Genomic DNA, 23427 nt, shown 5'->3' on the forward strand with positions numbered 1-23427 from the left:
TGATATTTATTGCAATTATCCTTGACACTTTTTTTGCAACATTATAATAAGAATCCGTTGTACACATATTTCAGGAAAAGTACATACACATGTGATGTCATCAGTGATGTCATCAATGACATTTGTGATGTCATCTTTGATGTCGTGGGTGTTAGTCTTAGCAGTGCACGGTGGTGGCGCGAGTTATGGTTGCTTAGCTTACCATAACTGGTGAATTTCAAGGTTTTTCGGTTTTACTTGGAACCATAACATCCCTTTAACAAAGTTTTTTTATTAGCATGCAAACAATATACAAAGATGGAGTGTAAAAAGCAATTTCTCAGAGATGGCTGTACAAAGAATGTTGCAAACTAAGAATTTATGGCTGTTTACAGTGAAGGTCAGCTGCTTCCATTTTTTGCTCGCGTGCCGGAGAGGCCCACGACTCACACTATAAGGTTCTATTGTTTTTTGACCTTGACAGACAGGGATCGTGCTAAAAGACTTCTTTTGAAGGAGTGTTGCAAAAACGTAAGACACGATAAGGATGAAATTTCTGAAACAAAACCACTTTTATATATTATATCACTATGAGAAAGATCGTTGGCACAGACAGAGTCGTATTTTGGGACTGCACTACGCTTAGACAATGGAAAATGCCAATATAATTTAAGTAACCCTTTAGATTATTTTCTACCGAAATATAATAACAATAGCGTGGCGTTAAAGCCCAGTTAAGTTGGAGTTGTTCGTTCAATGTGGCATAGTGTTTTCTACCGCGCACTATCACCGCCGAATTGGTCCCCCGTCGCTTAGAGGGCTCTGAAAAAGGCAGAGGACAGAGGGTGGGTTAATGGGAATAAGTTAACATACTCCGTTGCACTATCCTCGCTAGCAAATAGTTTCACATCCTAATAAATAAAATGAATATTTTTAATGAAGATCGGCTGGTAAGACTAATTTATGTTTTTTAAAACAGGTACGTCCTTCCGTACTGTCAATGCCACGATTTTCAGAACCCGGCAGACAGATTTTTTAACTGCCAGGTGCAGCCTCTTCTAAACAACTTCATGACCCTCACCATTTTATGGGACAATCGCCAAGGACCAATATGCCCTTACGCGATACTAGCGGCTAGAAGCAACATACCAACCATTATGGTGGTCTAATGCCTCGTTGTTGGAACAGCCTTCCGATTATCAGTGCAACCATAGTGCTTCTTTTATCATAAACCAACACCCTGTATACCGCAAAGGAACAGCGCGTGACTCAAGATGAACTTTTGCAGATCGACAGCAAAGACAAATGCAAATCGCTGAATATTCTCTAAACATTTGATGTCAAATAAAAGTACTTTACGAAATGTACAATCTTGCTGTTTGCTTTTAAATCACAGTTTCATATTCCGAATTGTTCCGCGCTGTGTTGTGAGATGATCTGTGTTGTTCTCCGGGTTCTGCGTAAAGTCGCGTAGGACTGGAGACGACTGGGCATGTTTGGCTACGTACCCTGTACCGTCACGGAGAGAGACAGGGAATATGAATGCTTTGATAATGTCAGGCTTAGGGGTGGGAGATATGATTTAGTGTCGCAAAAGCAGGTCAGCCAGGTCGATGGGGATAGGATTATCACATAATGTCGGCGCACAGCAGCCTGATTTATCTTTTGTTTAGTGGACAAAAAGTCGGGTAAGGCCCATAGGAAATTGTAATGTCAACGGACATAAGGAGGGTTCCTAGAACACTTTCAACCTGACAACGAACAATACGAACAGCGTTCTCAGAACACCCCCATTTTGTTTAATTGCAAACATTACCTCCACGTCCACTCTTCCTCGTCCCAGTACTTACTTCATGAGGCCCCTGCCTCCGACACAGGACCTTCTTCTATTTCTTTAAATTCCTATAACTCCTCCCCCACATCCACATCACTCAGTTTCATATTACCAAGCCGGAGCATGGGACCTTCCCCGCAGGGAGGGTGAGGAGGGTCGTCAGTACTGTGACGAGGAAGAGTAGGACTAGGAGTAATGAAGATTACCAGTAAGTAATCAGAGCTTTTCAGGACACCGCGAGTGTTCTAAGAACACATTCAACTTGCCAGAGTACAATACGGACACATACTCCATCCTCAGAACACCCCACCATTTAGTTTATATAGAACATTTCACAACAGCCGTGTTGTCTGCAGAAAATTGAACACAACAAAAGTGTCTAGCATATAAAAAAAAAAAACAGAACATTGAACCTATCTCATACTCCCCCACCCTCCCCAAACACTCTTACACACCAACACACTCCACTAAATACAATTTTTAATCCAAGTTGCACCACGTTGTCCGCAGTCGTCGCGAATGCAAGATGGCGGGCGCCACAGAAAATCTGACGCGCTTCACGCACCACGCCGGTCAATCAGCGAACACGTTGCATGTCCGCGGACATCACGCAAGCCGCTCGGCCAATCAGGGCACTGTCCATGGAGCGAACTGGGAAGTCCGTCCGCAGAACGAATGGAGATTTGCCTTACATTTTGTTCATTTTAAAAAAAACTACTGGACGGATTTACACCAAATTTGCAAAAGCACGCTTTTGGGACCAAGCCCCCGCTCCTGCTGCAAATTTGGTGTACATCCGTCCAGCGGTTTGGGCTGTAGGCGTGCACAAAGTTTTTTCCCATTATGTCTATGGGAAAAAACAAAAGTTTTGGGACTCCCCCTATAACTTTGCCCCCCCTGGAACAAACCTCTCCAAACTTTGCAAGAAAAATTCAGAGTGGGCCATATACTTTTTTTTGCAAAGTTTGGTGAGGATTCGTTCAGAGGGAGCGAAGTTATAAGCCGCCCAAAAAATGCTTTTCCAATGGAAACACCAACTTAACCATAACTACAGCTACCGCATCCATGTAATATATATATATATATAGTCATGTGACTCTGAGTGAGCTGTGATCGAGATATCTCTAAAGCTCTAAAGTTGCACGCAGAATAATATCCACCATCTTTGAAGGTCTGAGAGTTTACGTGATCTCCTAATAATTAAGGCTGGTGCCTCTATATTTGGAAAGGACCTCTCGCACTCACACAGTTAATACCCACTTGGTTAGTTACGATATAGATAAAATTTCGCAGGAATATTCCACTAGTGTGATTTCTATCGTTATAATAGGCTCGAGAGAACAGAATTACAATTTCCGTTCTCACGCCTATACAGCTCCCCGTTGATTACCATTACATGCAGAAACAAAGCAATGCAGTCTAAGTTACCTTTCCACATACTATCATGCACCTAGTGGCACTGGTATGTTAATATCCTGCACTGCCATGTTATACTAAGTTCTTAAATTGCTTCCTAATTGGTTCTTATAACCATAATCGGAATGCTAGTGCTCATGCTCATGTAACAATTGATTCCAACAGTAAGTGGAATCCACATATGTATATGTATTTCTGAAAGTTAAATAGTTTGTTTATGCATGTTCAATTGTCTATGCATGAAACCATGTAAAATTGCATTTTAATGAAGTGCAATAAGTTTGTGCAAATTTGCATTTATATAAAGTGCAATAAGCTTGTGCAAATTAGCTATTTAAAGTGCCAGTGCATTATTCATAATGTCATATACAATGTGAAAACATAAGGTGCTGACTGTATGTTAAAAGTACTTATCTCATTCTCTAAAAAACAGGTACACAATATATAGAATTTTTAGGATACAGTTTAGATGTCCATATGTCAAGTCATATTTTCCTAATAATACATAAAAAAGAGAAGTCAAGTTCATAGTTATTTTTCAGTTGGCTCTGAGCAGATTTAAAAGAGATAATAGCTTCATCAATTTCATTTCTATTCATACAGGAACACATATAATTCTGAATCAATATTTAATCCATTAGGTTTTAGTGAATCAAGTTTACAAATTAGAGTGGCTTCAAGTTGGCGTAATTTGAGTTCTCTGTTTCCCATTCTTTAACGTGTTAACACCCACTTGGTTACCTTTTAAAAACAATAGCGGGAGTGCAACCTAATGGATTACAAATAGCCTGACGAAGCTCTTGGAATAGAGCAGAACATGTGGCGAACTCCACCCAGTGAGGTACTCATCATGCTTTTTACCTGGTCTGCATAGAATTGAATAAGATTTTTTTAACACTGATGCTCATTATTGCAATGAAGAAATAAAATATATATGTTTTCACCAAAGCGGTCTAGAGTGCTTGGGCATTATTGTGCTATGATATTCTCAGCCTTAAACACATTGTTGTAGTGCTTCTCCTTTGGGGAGGAGATCTCTCTAGTGAATAGAGCATACATTATGATGTCATGGAATGTTAGTGCATGTTTCTTGTTTGGTTCTAAGTTGGGCAGTTGGAGGAGAGAGTTGAAGGGGAGGGAACCCATGAGATGTGGGGTCTTCTTTTCCGATTTATTATCCTAAATAAATCCACTTATCTGACTTACCTGCGTCCGCCTCATCTTCATAACAATGGCGACGAGGATGGGATGAGTTGCCATGGAACGCAGGTGAAGAGAAGACCCCAGCTGAGATATGCCGCTCCAGCGAGCCCAGTTTTGAGAGAGACGTCCTGTGAACTGGGCCCCGCTCCCGCTGCCAGCCGTACCCTCCAAGTCCTTCCTACATGTGCCGGCACGGCGCGAAAAGACCAACCCGTTTGGCCTCCCGTGTGCGGCCTTTGAAGTGGAACCCTGCCCACACGACGGTCGCTGAGAGGACTGCACCTCGTCGTTCGTGGCTGCTCGCTCGGTCCCGTGTGACAGGCTGACGCGATCAGCTGCGGAGATCAGAGCTGCAAAGATCAGCTTGCCACGCGAACGTTTCAACTGGGCAGGGGCTGTCGCTAAGAAGAAGTTCGCCGGCGTCAGAAGAACACGTCTGGGAGGGCCGCTCCGCTTCCCCGTAGCGTTGAGCGGCCACTGTGCGGAGGTCTTCGAGTTGGCTGCTCCGCTCCCCTGTAGCGTTGAGTGGCCACCGTGCGCAGGCCTGCGTGTACGCACCTCCCCAACACACCTCTCCATTGAAAAGTAAGTGCCTGAACTTGTTAATTAGCCCCGGCGCAGCGTTCGCTGTGTTGCCCGGCACAGACGGCTGAGGGAAGGCGTGGGGAGCGGACTCTGAACCAGAGTACCGTATTTCCTCTAACACAGGGACATGTGAGCAGAGGACCACCGTGGACTATATAATAGAGGGGCATTTCCCATTTTGTGAGGAGTCTTATTCCCTCATATGTCATTTGTTGTATCAAAGCAACAAGGAGATAACTGAAGTGTTAGGGAAAAGCAATATTAGTTATTATTTAGGAAGATGAGCGGGACACTGCTGCATTTGCACAGCTCTCAAGAAGGTAGACATCAACCATAAACAAGATATTGTATAGTGTGGTTTTGCAGTGTCAGTCCTTACTGTATGGACAAGCGAGCTTACAGAGGAACATTTTAGGAGACACCTGAAGCGTGGCAATTCAACTGTGCAATAGTAGTTCCAGCGCAGGGAGAACATAAAAGCACACCTAAGTGACGTTTTGCAATCAGATGATATGGCAGCTTTGCCAGGGATATCGGGCCCCCCCATTTTTATGCCTGCCCCAGGCGCGGCAAGAATTATGTGGCCCCAATGGCGCAAGGGTTTTCTGCACTACATGAAAGCAGCCGGCGGGACAGCCTATTCCAGCGAGAGGAAGTTTGCATTGTTGTTACATTTTTTGGGTTTTGAGGGCCAAAGAATTTTTGAAACTCTACCACAACTTGTGAGTGACGGAAGCGGGATGAATTAAATGAGTTCGAATCCGCATTAGTGAAGCTAGATAGGCATTTTAACCCAAAAAGGAGCACAATTTTGGAAAGGTACAATTTCCGGATGCGCACACAAGCCCAAAATGAATCTGTTGAGGATTATGTGACTGCATTGCGACATCTGGCTCTTACATGCAAATTTCAAGGAAGTTTTGACGAACATATTTGTGATCAATTCATGACACATTGTCGATCCAACAAGATACGAGAGGAGTTGTGGCTAAAGGATGAGCCAAGTTTAGATGAAGTATTGGACTTGGCGAAACATGGCATGTGTGGCCAAACTTTCCAAAACTGAAGGAGGGGAGCCCAAAGAAAGTAAACCGGAGGTGTTGTCCGTGGCCGAGGGAAAGAACAAAAGGAAAGGAAGAAACAGACAGTCAGGGAAGAACAATCCGGAAGAAAGGAAGGTTCAAGATTATATGCAGAGATTTGAGAAGAAAGAGGATAGGAAGGACGAAAGGCTATGTTATCGGTGTGCTAGTGCAACACACTTTGCATCCTCCGTTGTGTGTCCAGGGCGGAAAAGTACATGCTCAAAATGCAAAAGGAGAGGACATTTAGCATCGTGCTGCAAGAACTACCAATTTGGACAGACAGGCCAACGGAGGGTCTTGTATGTAAATGAGGAAGAAGATGGAAGGTCATCAGAAGACGAAGTTGTGGTGCCATTACAAAATGTTATCGTGAATACGGTGAATGTTGTTACAAATGGTGGGGACCTTGAGGATTGTGAAAGGCCTTATGCTGTGGTAACGGTGAATGGGTGTAAGGTGTCAATGATGGCTGACTCAGGGTCGAAAATAACTTTAATATCCAGGGTTGCCTTTGAGTGCGAAATGAAAGGGGTAGTATCTGAGTTATCAGAGCCCGACATAAGTCCAGGAGGTTACAACCAAGATCGTATTGATTTACTGGGTTATGTATGGAGTAGATTTAAATTCAAGGGACGCAGTTGTAATGGCAAAGTGTATGTCACCAAGAACGGTCAATCTTTATTAGGGTGGAGAGAACAAAAGAATTTAGGGATCAGACTCGATCCCAATCACCCAGAGCAAGTGCTGCAAATTTCCGAAGTGTCTGCGAGTCATGATAGATACATGTCGGAGTTTGGGAAAGTGTTTAATGAGAAGTTGGGAAAGGTGAGAGGGTTTCAGCACCAGATAACATTGAAAAAGAATAGTGTGCCTATTGTGGCGAAACTCAGGCCGGTGCCTCTAGCTTTGAGGGAGAAAGTGCAAAAGGAATTACAGAAGCTGTTGGAGTCAGGTGTGATTGAGAGAGCTGGGGGGGTTGAATGGGTATCCCCAGTGGTGATTGTGAAGAAAAGTTCAGGTGACATAAGGTTATGTGTTGACATGCGTGAGTTAAATAAATGTGTGTTGGTGGACAGACATCCCCTGCCCAACATGGGTGAACTGTTGACCATGGTGGGTGGAGAAAGATTTTTCTCTAAGTTAGATATGACGTCAGCTTATCATCAGGTAAATTGGTGGAGGCGTGTAGGAAGGTTACGGCTTTCGTAACGCATGAAGGTGTTTTTCAATTTAGGAGAATGCCATTTGGGCTGGCGTCCCCTTCATCAGTATTTCAGAAGATTATGGATCGTTTGTTGAAGGGACTTAAGGGAGTGTTCTGTTTTCAGGATGATGTGTTGGTGAGTGGTGTAACGATGGAAGAACATGACAGGAATTTACGCAAGGTTTTGAGGTTATTTGAGGAGAGAGGTATTACTTTGAGAGGTGAGAAATGTGTGTTTGCAGTGACGAAAGTGGACTACCTAGGACATGAAGGGTCAGGGGATGGAGTTAAGCCCAAGGAAGATATGATTAATACTATTAAGAGTGTTGAGAAACCGAAAAGCAAGAATGAGCTGCGCTCTTTTCTAGGAATGACGGAATTTTATCACAAATTTGTGATAAATTATGCTGACAAAGTACAGGAGATGAGAAAGATTCTTAAGAAGGGCGCTGATTTTTTATGGAATAGCCAGTGTGACAGGGAGTTTAACAGGATAAAGGAAGAAATAAATATGGCCGGTCCATTAGGGTGTTTTGACACGAGGAAGCTAACTATGATCACAGTTGACGCTAGTGAGAGTGGACTGGGAGCTGTGCTATCACAAAAGCAGGAAGATGGTTCTGAAGAGGTAATCGCCCATGCCTCAAGGGGTCTCAAGGGAGCAGAGTTAAGGTATTCGGTACTAGAGAAGGAGGCTTTGGCATGTTTTTGGGCTGTGGAACGCTTCAGAAATTTTGTGTGGGGAGTAGAGTTTGTGTTGCGAACGGATCATAAACCCTTAAAAGCCATCTTTGAGAATAAGGGCCTTGACAAAGTATCTCGGAGAGTGGCAGGGTGGGTTACCAGGATGCAGACACATTGTTTTAGGATGGAGGTCATTCCCGGGAAGGAAAATGTTTTAGCCGACAGTCTATCAAGGATAAGGGTGGCAGCACCTGAAAGTATGGAAAGTGAGGAAATGGAATTAGTGTTTGTCAACACTGATGGTATTGTATCCAAGCAGGAGTGGTTGGACGAAATGGAGAGAGATGACATCATAAGGAGGGTAATCACATATGTTGAATCTACGGTATGGCCAAATAAGGTGGAATTGGCGGAAGAAGTGAAGCCGTTTTGGGAGGTGAAGGATGAATTATCCGTAAATGATAATATTTTGTTCAGATGGGGTAGAGCAGTGGTCCCGATGGGTTTAAGAAAGAAAGTGGTAGATTTAGCACATAGTGGTCATATTGGGATTACCAAGACCAAAGGAGTGTTAAGAGAAGATTATTGGTGGCCGGGTTTTGACAAGGAGGTGGAAGATCGTTTGGCAAATTGTCAGTTTTGTGTTAAGAGTGGAAAGGGAATAGCGGCCAGAAAACAACCTTTGGTGGATGTCGGTCTTCCGTCTAGGATATGGTGTGATATAGCCATGGACATACTTGGTCCCGTGGAACTTGATTATGCTCGGGGAAAGTATATTGTTTTGGTGGTGGATTTGTTTTCCAGATGGGTGGATTTTAAGGTCGTGAGGGATATCACGAGTGAAAGTATGATAAAGGTTCTGCAGGAAATCTTTGCAAGTGAGGGTTTGCCTGAGATCATTTTGACCGACAATGGTCCCCAGTTTATTGGAGAAAGATTTTCTAACTATTTGAGGAAGTGTGGAGTTGGTCACAAAAGAACTTCATTGTACCATCCCGAGTCAAATGGTGTGGTTGAGAGAATGAATAGGTGTGTGATGGAGAGTGTACGTATGGGAGAGGAGTGTGGTTTAGACAAGCTAGCTCTAATACAAAATAGAATGTGGGCTCTGAGGATGGCGCCGCATTCTACAACCGGTCTATGCCCGTTTGAACTCATGAGGGGAAGGAAGCCATATTCCATAGCTTGTCCGCCATGGCTGGGAAGGTGTAAGGAGACCGATCTTGTTGTGGATGAAGTGAGAAGATCATTAGTGAGGAAGAAGTCAGATTGGGTCAAGCGTGAAAACTTGAGGAGAGGAAAGAAGGAGTTGCGTGTGGAGTGTGGTGACTGGATTAGGATAAAGAGAGCAGTGATAAGGAGGAAGGGGGAGTCTCTTTATTCGGATCCTGTCAGAGTTGTGGCAGTCATGAAAGGGGCTGTGCGAGTTGCTGGAGGGCAAGTGTGGAATAAAGAGAGAGTTGCCTCTGTGAGGAGAGGCAATGTGTGAAAGCCATATGCGGGAAGATGCTCAGGAGAAGAAGTAAGGAAGTGGCAACTGAGCCGGCCATGGCGCTTTGTTTTAGATCAGTTTTTGAATTGTGAATTAGTTAGTGTAACATCTTTGTTTTAGATCAATTGTATGAAATGCGATGTATTTATTGTAACATGCTGAAAAGGAGAAGGCGATCAGATGATATATATATAAAAAAATAAAAAGGCAGGAGATGTGTTGTAGTGCATCTCCTTTGGGGAGGAGATCTCTCTAGTGAATAGAGCATACATTATGATGTCATGGAATGTTAGTGCATGTTTCTTGTTTGGTTCTAAGTTGGACAGTTGGAGGAGAGAGTTGAAGGGGAGGGAACCCATGAGATGTGGGGTCTTCTTTTCCGATTTATTATCCTAAATAAATCCACTTATCTGACTTACCTGCATCCGCCTCATCTTCATAACACACATCTCTGGCTGGAATTTGTAGTTTGATGTATTTTTGAAATGTTGTCAGCTTAGCCCGGTAGCACCAGCTATTTGATAGAGGTAGAGCGCAGAGATCTTTGGCTAAATGTGGATTTTTGAATATATTTATATATATATATATATATATATATATAATGGGTTCGAATAAGTGTTGGAAGTTGTTTCTTAGTTAAGAAAATGAATTTCAGTGAGGTGCATGATATAGAATAATTAAGGATACTTCCAGCACTCAAAATAAAAGAATGATCACAGAGCAGTAGACATGCGATTTGAGCAACAATGCTTTTATGATCACTTATGGCGTGTGTTAAAGTGCTTTTTGTGGTGATATGAACATGTGTTTGTTTTAGAAATATGTATTTTTTGCTGGTGTGAAGTGATTTGAAAATGTGTGTGCTTTAAAAAATGTTTGGTTTGCTGAAGTGTGTTACTGTGTGGTTATCTATAAGAGAAAATGCATTGTCTTCATTTGTTTATTGTTTTGTGAAATCTAGTGTTAAATGTCATGACAAATATGTGTGATTGGTTTTATTTTAAAATATATATTTGTAAAGAATATAGGAATGGTATTAGTTGTGCAAACTGCTGTTGTGTAAAATAGAAATGGAATGGATTTTCTGGTGCAAATTGCCCTAACAAATGGAGATGCAGCATGTGTTTAGCAATCCAATTTTAGTACACAAATTAGAGGTTGTACAATTTTGGGATGTTTTATTAGACGTTTCCATGTGCAATCGTTTAAAATAGGAAACACACTGATCTTTCTGAATGTTATACTGCTACTTGATACAGAAATAGTGGCAGCTGTGAATGCCAGCTTACTGGGCACACTGGTTCTTCCATGGAGTTAAGGTGAATATTTAGCATTCTCATAGTTACAGGTCCGACCAATGTGAGGGCTTTAATAAAGACTGTGTGGCATTATCTGATGCAGGAATGCCCTCTTGGCTCTGGGCCTATTGCTATTAGGACTGTGGCTGATTATACTGGAGTAGTAATAATGTCTTTATTTGGTTGGAGAACAGCAGCAGTAGCAATGCTTTCTTAAAGTAGATTCCTGTGTGTAGATTTTAGGCTATGCTTTAATAAGAGGCAAAGGATTTTCAGTGCACATTGTTCAGGAAAACAGTAAGACATTGCACTTGTCATATTTTGTCTCAAATATTGGGAACATAAATCATGATAAATCATATGTGTGAGTCTTCCGGGATGATGTGGATAATGTGTATTGGAAATTGTATGTGCACCCCTAGATAAAAATGCTTGGGGTTGATGTGTAATGTGCATGGAAATTGGCATCACGTCCAGTAGGTGATTCCATCAGTGTGACGCCAGGAACAGTTAATGAACCCTCGACTTTGGCAGCAGTGTCAACTCCACATGCTCCAGTTTTACTGTCTGACATGTCTAAGTTATGAGAGTTATCTGTGATCTATGCCACCAATGAGTAGCTGTGGGAGGGTTGGGACAAGTTAATACCTCAATAATTTTGTTACTCGGACTGCAGTCTTTTTTGGCTTATATGTGGTCTTATGTCTTCACTGTAACTGTGAGCGGTGGTTGTGCAGAATCAACCTCATCCATTAAAGGTACTTCTAGTAACAGCCAGAGTTTTCAAACACCTGCAGCATTGGAACACTCTATTTGAAAAGTTATTAGAAATACTAGAGAGTTTCAGTGAGCCAGCTTAATTTTTTGTGGCATTGTCTTTTTAGAGTTTTCCTTTTTGTTATTTTATATTTTTGGACCAGTTGAACATTTGAATATGTGTAATATTGTGCAAGAAAATACTAATACATGAAGCTTCTAATGATCCATCAGAAAGCTTAGGAAGAGTTATTAGAAATGCTAAAGAGGTTCAGAAAGGAGGCTTTTCATGAAGTGTCTACAGATATTGCTGTTCCTATCTCCAGCAGTACCACCTGGATGAGCGAGACACCTTCTCAGGCTAATTTATTTCTATTGCAATGAATCCGTCAGAAATCGTCATCCACTTCATCCCGTGGTACTAATAGTGTCTTTATTCATTTGAAGACACTCTGGAATTTCGCAACTAAAAAAAGATGTTCACCATGGAACGGGATATGAAGTCAGTTCAACCTTTCAATGATGGCCATTTAAAACAGTAGAACAAAAACTAAACAAGGAAGATGGCCTCCATGGAATGGGAGATGGGACTACATATAGTCTCTTCTCCCTTTCCTTGATGGCCATTAAAAAGATAGACTCTTGATAGTACCTTGTATGGATGCTAAGTACCCGGTAAGGGCAAATCAGATTGTTTGTAACAACACTGTCTACTTGGATAACATTAGAAAAATTCACACATTCAAGATATAGTGGAACAGATTTTGACCAAATTTGCAGCAGGAGCGGCGGCTTGGTCCCAAAAGCATGCTTTTGTAAATTTACACCATGCTCTTATCCCTGATTGGCACCAGCTGGCTACCAAGAAGCCAATCAGCCACCGGAGGTGTGAGCCGGCCCACCTCCAGAAAGGCCCACGCTCGCAAGGCCATCACCTGTCCCAGCCTGCACAGCTGCAGAAGGCCCCAGGAGGAGCAGGAGCTCCACATGTTGCCGGAGCAGCAACCCGCTCCCCACCTTTCCTGGCATAATGTAGAGGTAAGCCATATGGCTCTGCACCAGCCTACGATTTTCAAAGCCAAGATTACTCTTAGCGCACCCGCGCGGTAATCTACCATCAGAATGCTCCACATTATGCTGCATGCTGAATGCTGCATCAATAACATCTAAAAGAGCTGTCATCTGAGAAGCGCCTTTAATGAAGAAGCATTACAGAATCGGCCACCATTGCCTTACACGAGGCAATCTCCCCTTTAAGATGGCCGCCGTATTATCTGCCATTCCCGAAATGTGCCAGTCTGCATGCTCTTATCCCTGATTGGCGCCAGCTGGCACCAAGAAGCCAATCAGCCACCGGAGGCGTGAACCTGCCCACCTCCAGAAAGGCCCACACTCGCAAGGCCATCACCTGTCCCAGCCTGTCCGGAGCCGTTCAGACCTCAGCCAGAACTTCTGCCCATTGTCATACCATCTGTGAAAACTAGCCACCTCGTCCCATCGTCCACTGTCTGCGTGGAAAGTAGCGAACTTTTGTAAAGTGGCTCCTCCATTCTAGTACGTTGACTCACTTTACCCACACGGTACCAGATTCCGATATGAATAAATTACATTTCCAGTCCTAACTTACCGACTAACTATGGTATCATCACGGTAACTATTTTTTCCTTGTTGTAAATGTCTCCTCCATTTTATCCTTATTTCTCAAATGCGCCCTCTCTGCTTCATATTGCAGTTTGACACGTGGCCCTAAGCATGTGAATCACACTGATACATGACACGATTGGTGTATGCTTACTATCTACCTAATGGTGCTCTTAGCTGCTGACGCTATACAAACGGAACACATTCCACATTCCAGCATCATGTTTACTTACTTTCATTACTGAATGCAGACGTCCGCCACAGATGCTCACTGCCAGACTCTGCCGATACTCTAGTTTGTTACTTGCTGAAATAGCCCACTGTGCCTTTGCCAAGAATGCTATATGTTGAAATAGCCTACTGTGCTTGAACCTAGCTCGGCACATACTGAAATAGCCTATTGTGCCACTGCCAAGATTGCTATATGTTGAAATAGCCCACTATGCTTCTATCTACAGTTACTAGCGTTTTAGACCGTTTGTGCTAAATTCAAATCTAGATGCCAGCATGCTAGAACATCCTCACTGCATCTTTACAATTTAAAGGTATTTCATATTAGCCTACTATACCCCTCAGTCATTAGCGCGCTAGCCCTTTCTTGTGCTCTCCAGTCACTAATGTTTAGGCCCCCTGTGCTAAATTTCAATCTAGATGCCAGCATGTTTGAACACCCTTACTGCATTTCTACAATTTAAATGTACTGAATGTTAGCCTACTGTACCCCTCAGTCATTAGTGTGTTAGCCTTCTTTTGTGCTCTCCAGTCACTAATGCTTTAGGCCCCTACGCCAAATTCGAATCTAAATGCCAGCATGTTTGAATTTCCTCACTGCATCTCTACAATTTAAATGTATTGAATGTTAGCATCTCTACAATTTAAATGTATTGAATGTTAGCCCACTGCAACCCCCAGTCATTAGTGTCTTAGGCATTAGTGCTCTAGACATAATACTGAATATATCTGCCACCTAAACTATAATACCTAAACGCCAGCACATAGTATGCTCCCGGCATAGACAGAATGTCCCCTACCTGCCCCATCAAAGTCATCGTGATACTGGCCTACTTGTGCAATTGATATTAGCCTACTTGTGCAACTGATACTGGCCTACCTGTGCAATTGATATTAGCCTACCTGTGCAACTGATACTGGCCTACCTGTGCAATTGATATTAGCATACCTGTGTGCAATTGATATTAGCCTACCTGTGCAATTGATATTAGCCTACCTGTGCAACTGATACTGGCCTACCTGTGCAACTGATACTGGCCTACCTGTGCAATTGACATTAGCCTACCTGTGCGCAATTGATATTAGCCTACCTGTGCAACTGATACTGGCCTACCCGTGCAATTGATATTAGCCTACATGCACAATTGATATCAGCCTACCTGTGCAATTGACATTAGCCTACCTGTGCAACCTTTCTGCCTACCTAACCCACTAGTGCAATTGTTGTACAATCAACACTAACCTGTGTGATTCTCACCTGAGCCAAAACACCATTTGAGACCCCCCACGGCATAGCCCTGAACATGCTTCACAACCTGAAAACCCTACCTTTAGTACTTACACTTAGCTTCCTAGTCACTATGGCTCTAGCCACCCCCCTAACGCGCCCTCCTCTGGATAGAAACATGAGACTCAGATCTAGACTATCCCGGCTCTATGATCCTAAAAATACCAACAACCGTACAGTGTTAACCACTCCTAATAACCGGACTACATCCGATATAGTCAAAAGAAATTTTGCTAATCCCAATACACCTGAAATCAAACTTCCCCCCTACCCTACAAATAAAGGCACACTATCCCTAGCGGGATCACTTATCAACGCCAGATCCCTAGTAGCCCATGCCTCTGAAATCGCAGACACATTACACAATGAGAACCTAGACCTACTAGCCGTAACTGAAACTTGGCTCCATGATGCGGCAGGTCCTGCCCTCTTGATAGCAATACCCGAGGGCTACCAGATTATCAGAGTGGATAGGCCTAACTCTTGCGGTGGTGGCCTAGCAATCATTGCCAAAACTAGCCTTTCCATCAGACTTGCCACTCCAACTACATGCCCCTCATGCGAAGTCCTTACGGCTAAACTTCCCCTATCTAACAATCGTACTTTAATGATCCACCTGATATACAGACCTCCTGGCCCATTAGGAACCTTTGAGGAGGACCTTACAGATATCATAACTAGCAACACTAAAAACCACTCACAATCCTTGCTACTGGGGGATTTCAACCTCAACTTCAATGAGGCTGGAAACAAACACACCCAAGCTATAGCTGCACTTCTAAAAGATCATGGACTAATACAAAAAGTCCTATCCCCCACCCACATCAAAGGTAGAACTTTGGATTGGGTGGCTGACTCGAACTGTAACATAATTATTACAGATAATGTTCCACAATTATGGTCCGACCATCACCTCATTACATTCTCAGCCACACTCGACCTCCTTAGTCCTAAAACCATTGAGATGGCACCCCCACTCCCCACAAGAAGCAAAAAGGACATCACAGCAGAAAAGTTACTCCCGCACCTCCTCCCTTCTTTGAATAACGTTAACAATAATGCTGACCCTAAATCTTTAGTGGAAATCTTCAATACAGCCATGTCCCATGCCCTGGATTGCACCGCCCCACTAAAAATGCGCAAAGCTAGACAAAAATCCCACCTCAACGCATGGTTCACACCTCAACTTAAAGAGTTGAGATTAGAGAAAAGAAATCTGCAAACGATCTGGCGCCATTCCCCGACTACTGTCAATAAGGCTAAATTAACAGAACTTTCCAAACACTACAAAAAAGAAATAACCAACACAAAAAAAATATATATTCAATGATAGAATTGCAAAAAGCCAGTTCCAATACTAAAGAACTGTTCTCCATCCTCCGCGAAATGGAAGCCCCAACTCTCCCGGCAGACACTGTCCCGAAGGACAAGCCATAGTGCACTCCAATTCAAAAAGCCCTCCTAAACAAAATCACTACACTCCAACAGAAAATAGCTATTAAAAAAGCCTCTCTACCCCCTTCTGAGCAACAACCATCCCCTGACACAGTTTGTAACACAACTACTCCATTTACCTTTAAAGATATCTCTATTCTCAACACTGAAAAAATCATTCTCTCCCTAAAACCATCAAATTTCAAGGGCGACAGTTGCCCGGCACAAATTATAAAGGATGTGGCTAGAGCCTTTGCCCCATTTATCTCCAAGCTCATAAACGCTTCCTTTAAAACCAATACTGTACCCAATAACCTCAAAGAATCCTGGGTCCTTCCCCTGCTCAAAAAACAATCACTAGACCCTACCATCCCCACCAATTATAGACCCATTACCACTGTCCCTTTTCTACTTACAATTATTGATAGAGTGGCCTATATTCAAATTCAGGAATACCTAGAAGCTAATCATCTACTAGGATCACGACAGTCTGGCTTCCGCCCACTCCACGGCACAAAAACTGCCTTGCTAGAGCTTAAGACTCAAATTGACGAGTTGAAGAACGAGGGACAAACAGCTATGCTACTTCTCCTGGACCTCTCTGCAGCGTTCGACCTAGTGAATCATGCAGTTATATGTAACCGTCTTAGGTCGGCGGCGCACTTCTCTGGGGAAGCCATAGCTTGGGTCCAGTCCTTCCTGGCCAACAGGACAATGCAAGTCTTTTCCCCACTAACGGCTGCTGACCCTACTCAAATCTCCTGCGGAGTACCCCAAGGCTCCTGTGTCTCACCCACTATGTTTAACAAATTTACTAAGCCTTTGTTCGACAAATTGGACAGACTAGGTATCACCTACACAAATTCTGCAGATGATACCAGATCCTCATTCCCCTATCGGGCAACTTTTTGGAGGACACAGCCTTAGTAAACAGAATATACCTCCTCATTCAGGCATGGATGGCATCACATGGCCTCTGCCTAAATGACGAAAAAACTGAGATACTAATCCTAGGCTCCGAAACTAACATAAAAAAACTTAGCCCTAACTATACCACCTTCAATATCGACAACAATCTCATCAAGGTGATGCCAGTGGTCAAAACACTAGGCTTCTATCTTGATGCCACTCTCTCACTGAAGAAACAAGTCAACTCACTCTCATCCTCCAGAGCTTACACCTGTAAGCTTATCCGAGCTTGCAGAACATTCCTCTCTACCTCGAGTTGCATCACCCTCGCCAATGCCCTTGTAATGTTGAGATTAGACTATTGTAACGCTCTCTACTCAGGTGCTAACAAAAATATCATCAACAAAATACAAATAATGCAAAATAATGCCCTAAGAGCAGCACTGAATATCCCTAGGAGAGAACACATCTTTGATGCTAGAAGAGAGGTTCATTGGCTAAAAATATCTGACAGGATACTTCTAAAAACAGCCTCCCTCACTTCCAAATGCTTAAACAGCTTGGCCCCACCCTACCTTGCTGAAAGGATAAATAGAAGATCGTCCACACGCCCAACGAGAACAGCCAATGCCCACACCCTGGAAATGCCTAAATTTAAACGTGCCACAGCGGCAGGATCTAGCTTCCCAGTTATCGTAGCACAAACTTGGAACGCACTACCGCACGCCCTCAGAAAGGAACAACCATATCCTAAATTTAGACTCAATATAATTAAATGGCTACAAACAAATGACTGTTAGCTTACCTTCCAGGCTTGTCTCTGCTGCTTGTCTCTTAACTTGCTATCTTCAACTGTTTTTTTATATTATATGCTTCTTTGTAAATATTATGTAACCAAGTTTAAGCTGTCTTGACCTCTTGCGCCCGGCTACCTAATGGGTTTGGTGCGCATTATCAAATAAACAAACAAACAAACAAAAGCATGCACTCCGAAACTCCTCCCCTCTACAGATCAGTGATTCACAGTACATGCATAGCACTGTGACCTATGAAAGCTAAGGGTCAACAGCATTCTGTATGGGCTGCAAAGCCGCCACTGGGATCCTCTGCCCTAAAGGAGTATCCATTGTGATGACAGGAGCAGATGAAGATGATGGGGTTGCAGGAAGTCAACCTGTTTTTACCTGAGAAAGGTATTGCCTTTCTTAAAGCACTCCGGTGGGCCAATTTGGTGTGGCGCCTCATGGAAGTAGTCCCAAAAGAATACATGCCAGGTTTCCCACACTTGAGGATGTCATATTTCATGTCCTGGGTGTTAGTCTTAGCAGTGCACATTGGTGGTGCGAGTTATGGTTGCTTAGCTTACCATAAATGAGGATTAAATAGTAAAGTTAGATTGGGAGAGATGACAATATAATTGTTTTATTTTATTAGGTTGTTTATGAGGTGCCAAACACAGCCAAAGCTGTTTTTTAGCACACCCAGAGCAAAGTGAGAGGGAACGTGCATTTGATTGTTCACACTGTCAAGGAACATTCCCACCTGTAAAGTGCAAATAGAGGGAAGAGAGGAGGTAGATGAAATCTGGGTTAAGAGCACATCACAAGTGCTACGAATATGAAGAAGGAGAAGAAGTTAGCCCCACAACTGTGGTTAGTGCACAAAGTGCTTAGAAACATGAGCTGGGCTTAGAACCATAGAAGTGCCAAATATTACATGACGTAAGCTAAGAGAACAATATGTAACTGGATTAAGACAGTACAGGAATTCCTGGGTGGGTTTACCAAATGGGAGGACCTTGTCATGATAAGGGTCTGCAGACAATGTTGCAGGATTTCCTGAATATAAATGTCTTCTGTTTTATACAGCGGTAGAGGTGATTGGCTATTTCTCTGACTGTCACATGTACCCCATTTCAGAGGCACGATCCTGCTACATCTGAATTCTGCCTCTAATTCTGTTTTTCTTGAAAGTAGCAATAATGCATGTTTTGTATGATGATTCCAGGTGGCTTATAGGATGGTATTATCTTACTTTCTGCCTTATGTACAGGTAAACATTGTTCGAGTTACCACCTTGAATAAGGCAGAATAATTACAAAGTGTATCACGATAATGAAGGTCAAGCAGTGCCCGTGTTATTTTATCCCAAGGTTTGTGGCTCTCGGATGATTCTTTATTCTATGTCACTTGTAGTTGTTAAAAAAGGCTGTTTGAATGCCAAACTTGATCTGGATCCATGTTAAGAAGTGTGAGGATGCACTTCCTAGAATGCTATTGGAAATAGGATTTCTTGGGGAGTTCTTGATGTGCAACATAAAGGACAAGTGATTATTAAAAATGTACATAGGTTTATGGCTGAGGTAATGGCGGTGAGAAGGGAACCAAGGAAAGATAACCAGGTCAAATTGAGGGAAGCAGTGATGGAGTTGTCTAAATAAATTATCTCTTTCTTTGAGAAAATCAAGCCCAGCATTTGTCATCCAATCTTGAATCTGGAGCAGACTGTGTGAAATGTGATGCTGTGCAAGTGCAGGCGTCTACAGACTGAAGACAATCTGAGTGCCATACACTTTGGGTTAAACAAGGGCTTGTAAGGGGTAATGTGTTTTTCAGGAGGTCCATGCAGGTCTTAAATTACCTGGGGAATAATATGGATAAATGAGGGATGCCACAATATATGATGACAAAGCTGGAGAGGGAAGAGGAAAGGACCTCATTTGACTTGGATGTCACAGTAGGACAAGAAAGATGAGAGCAGGAAGATAACAGAGCAAGACATGCCAAATTATGTTTCCAAGCAGTGGGGAAGAGTTGAGTTGTTAACAGAATGAAAAGCCCCTTGATAGATCCAATAGAATGAGGATAGTAGGGAAATTGGTAGCAAGAGATTACAGAATCTCGCCCCACCTGAAAACAAGTGCAGTTTCAGTGCTTCTGACTATTCCTAAGCTAGATTGGCGATCATTCCACAGGCTGTGAGTCTCAGCAACATTCTGTAGGTCACTAGTGCCTACCGTTTTAAGATTTTTGCCAATGAAGACTTAGTTGGCGATAGGACAGTAATGGGTGGGCAGATTGCTATCAGCATGGGCTTCTTTAGGGGATACACTACGTTTTCTTTAGAATCTGAGAAAATATGCCATATTGAAAGGAGATGTTCATGAATGCAGTTGAGGCTGGCGCAAGAGTGACACTATTGTCCTTATTGGCAGGTTTAGAGAAGGTCAGGGGAGTATTTCATGCTCTTTATAAGTGACAAAAGAGCTGATTGAGAAATCAGTGGGAAGGAGGGATAGAGGGCATTTGTTTCTGGGGATGTGATAGGAAGAGCTAAACATCTGGGAAGACTAGAAATTGCCAGATTGATGTCTCAATATTTTCCTGAAAAAAGAAATAAAGAGAATTAGTGAAGGCTTGGGTGGCTATTTGTGAGGATGAGGGTAGATCCAATGTTTCGAAATAAAGTGGTTTTATTGCCATTGTCTCACTCGCAGTTTAATGTCGCCTTTGGATCTTTGCAGAAATGTAACCTCTTTATTGATGGGTCAGGTAGGAATGAATGAACCGTTGAACACGTTCGCAGTCTTTTGAGCCTTAATAAAAAAAAAAGTATGGAGGTGGGTTTGGGTGAGATTAAATGCACTCTCTCAAAGAAATGTGTTTAAAAAATGACTGACTCCACTACTGGATCCGTGGCCGTCGCAAACAAATATATGGCCCTAAAACATGATTTACATTTTTGTTAACATTGACATAATTCAAATAAAATGAGACAAGCCCACAACTCCTTCGCAGGTCTGCTCACACCCCCTGGTATGTATTCTCTAGCTGTGGCTTCTGGATCTCCTTAAGGGGCACTGTTGAGTTTTCTCAGGCTATATTGGCCTTTTTGGATTGGGAATGCTGGTCTTATGTAGATTGACCCAACAAAAATAGGCAGCCTAACGCAATGATAATAATAATAATAATAATAATAATAATAATAATAATAATAATAATAATAATAATAATAATAATAATAATAATAATGCAACACATACACTGTGATAGAACACTCCAGCAGAAAACACATCAATTTATCAACCAGCAGGGAATCATGATTTTAAAAACATGATTCACAAAGCTCTTCCCTAGTGCTTCCAAAAAGTGTCTGCTGCTGGAACAGATCTTTCTGCTGGATACAAGCATCATGCGTGACATAACATCTGGCCTCCCTCTAAATATGTATCTCCAATAGGCTGATTGAGAGCGTGTTCTCTTTCGCCAGACCTAATATATCATGGGAACCCATAAGTGTTAAACCTTGACTTTTGTCCGCAACCTACCTCACTGCACTGATCCTTGGATCCTTGAAATGTCTCAGTCAATTAAAAAAAGAGTTAAATGTACACAATGCCACTGTCATAGAAACGCATAGATAAAAAGAAAGAAGTAAAGTCCATCAGCATAAACATGTACAATAGTGCACTGACAACGACCAAAACAGAACTATGTGGCAGAGACATGCTAGCACGACTAAACACAATTTTGTTCATCACTGCAGTGTTGCATTATGCCAAAGTTGACCATCTGTTTGGCTTGTCAAACCAGCAATTTTCATATGCGCTGCAATGCAATATTACTCAAGGGCAAGACAATGTGTATGATGCATCAATGAGTGCCAGCAAGGAGACATCATCCATGCAACCCTTTCATTTCGAGGGTTGAAAGAGTAGCAGTGTGGCTGCCCATAGCATCTCCAGCTTATTTACCCACCTCATACCCTTTCGGATTTTGGGGCGTGTTGGATGTAGGATTTGGAGGTGTGCTTAGAAGGAATGGTTGGAATGGTTGGAGTCTAAAAGTTAAGCATTTTCCTTCATCAATCATTCAGTGCCCTGTCCCTTGCGTAATTGGGCTTCACCTGTTGACAGCAAGCAGTGGGTGGGCCATTGTATAGGCACTCGACCAGCAGAAGGAATGCAGGAATGATTACATTGCTTTGAGGTGCACCATTCCCACGCATAACCTAGCTGTTGTCCATGATCTGACTTGTGTGGTGGGCAGGATGGAGAGTAGGGTACCCAATGAGACATATCTTTCATCTTGTGTCTCCCTTCCAAGGATTCAGGCACCTCTCAGCGGAAACACAGGCCCCTACTGTCATGAAGCTGTTGCTCCCATATCAACTATCTCATGTGGGCTTGGAAGCAGTAAATGTGGTACTTTTCATTTCGGTAAATTGCAATAATAGATCATCTTTATATATATGCAACTGGTTATTATCAACCATGGATAAAATGGAGCAAACAATGAAATCATGTTTTTTAATGTTAAGAAAACACCTCACATACCCCTTTGCTGGTGTTATTACCTTTTTGGCAGGTTATAATTTTCCTCCTGAGCTGAAGGCTTAATTCATTCAGGTGTTCCGCTTGCCAGTATTTCAAGAACACTTTTCGGACTCCAATCTGGAAGGAAATAGGATATTTTATATTTGCAGCTTTAGCCTTGGATCATGGTGATTGGGAATGGATAGATGGAGGCCTTGCATTCGATGGATGAGCGGTAGTAGAGCAGAAATGCATGCTGACCTAAAAGGCTGGCAATCCATTCCTTTTTTAATTTTTGTATTTTTTGTATGTTGTTAGATTATTACGAACTTTTAAAAATATGATCAACATTTTGATTAACATTTCCTGGACCTTATTTTTTCAGAATATATTCTCTCCGCCAGTTCCAACCTTTACAATCCATTCCAGGTCTACACCATTCAGAAGCAAGTATTGAGTTCTCAGCAGCTTCTAGCACGTTTCAAATTGGGGTGGAAGCACTCCGCAAATTATATCTTTTGTGCAAACACTTGTTTTTAAAAACATGTCTCCATTGTTACTTAGAGGAAGGACATTATTCCTCACTTGTTTACAGTTGTTTCACATTACTTTCACATCAACGAGATTTATATTGACTTTGACAATCTGGTTGATGTGAAAGTAATGTGAAACAACTGTAAACAACTGAATTAAAACTAAATTACTTGTTACTCACTAAACAGTGTACAATAGCAAATTATTGCCAAATTTGAGTATACAATTAACGTATAGACGAATGTGCAGAGGTCTACACAGAAAAATACTATCTTTATCCTAAAATTATCCACCCAACAGGTGGATGTTGGTCTCTATGTAGCCATGCAGCCAATGACCACCACATAGCGTGGACACAGTCATAAAGCAAGCAATAGACTACAAAAGACAAAACCAAAAAACAAGGGGGTCGAGCGCACGGACTAGTGTCATTCACCAAACCCAAAACCTTTTTTGAAAGAGCATATTTGCTCTTGATATTTATTCAAGCCCGATAATTCCTATTTAATGCGGTTTGTATTTATTTTCTAATATAAATCC

At 42.4% G+C, this 23427-nt stretch overlaps 1 protein-coding gene across 3 annotated transcripts in view; it reads right to left on the reverse strand.

Moving 5' to 3' along the window:
* Nucleotides 1-23427, reverse strand: part of MYO16 (myosin XVI) — a 3167675-nt gene that overhangs the window by 408986 nt on the left and 2735262 nt on the right. For all 3 annotated transcript variants that reach the window (XM_069636567.1, XM_069636564.1, XM_069636566.1), the window contains exon 29: nucleotides 22395-22491. In XM_069636567.1, the coding sequence (XP_069492668.1) occupies nucleotides 22395-22491 (97 nt within the window). The remainder of the gene's footprint in view (nucleotides 1-22394; nucleotides 22492-23427) is intronic.

Source organism: Ambystoma mexicanum, chromosome 7p (assembly GCF_040938575.1).
Source record: "Ambystoma mexicanum isolate Mex_15411 chromosome 7p, UKY_AmexF1_1, whole genome shotgun sequence".
In the NCBI taxonomy this organism is placed as follows: Eukaryota; Metazoa; Chordata; class Amphibia; order Caudata; family Ambystomatidae; genus Ambystoma; species Ambystoma mexicanum.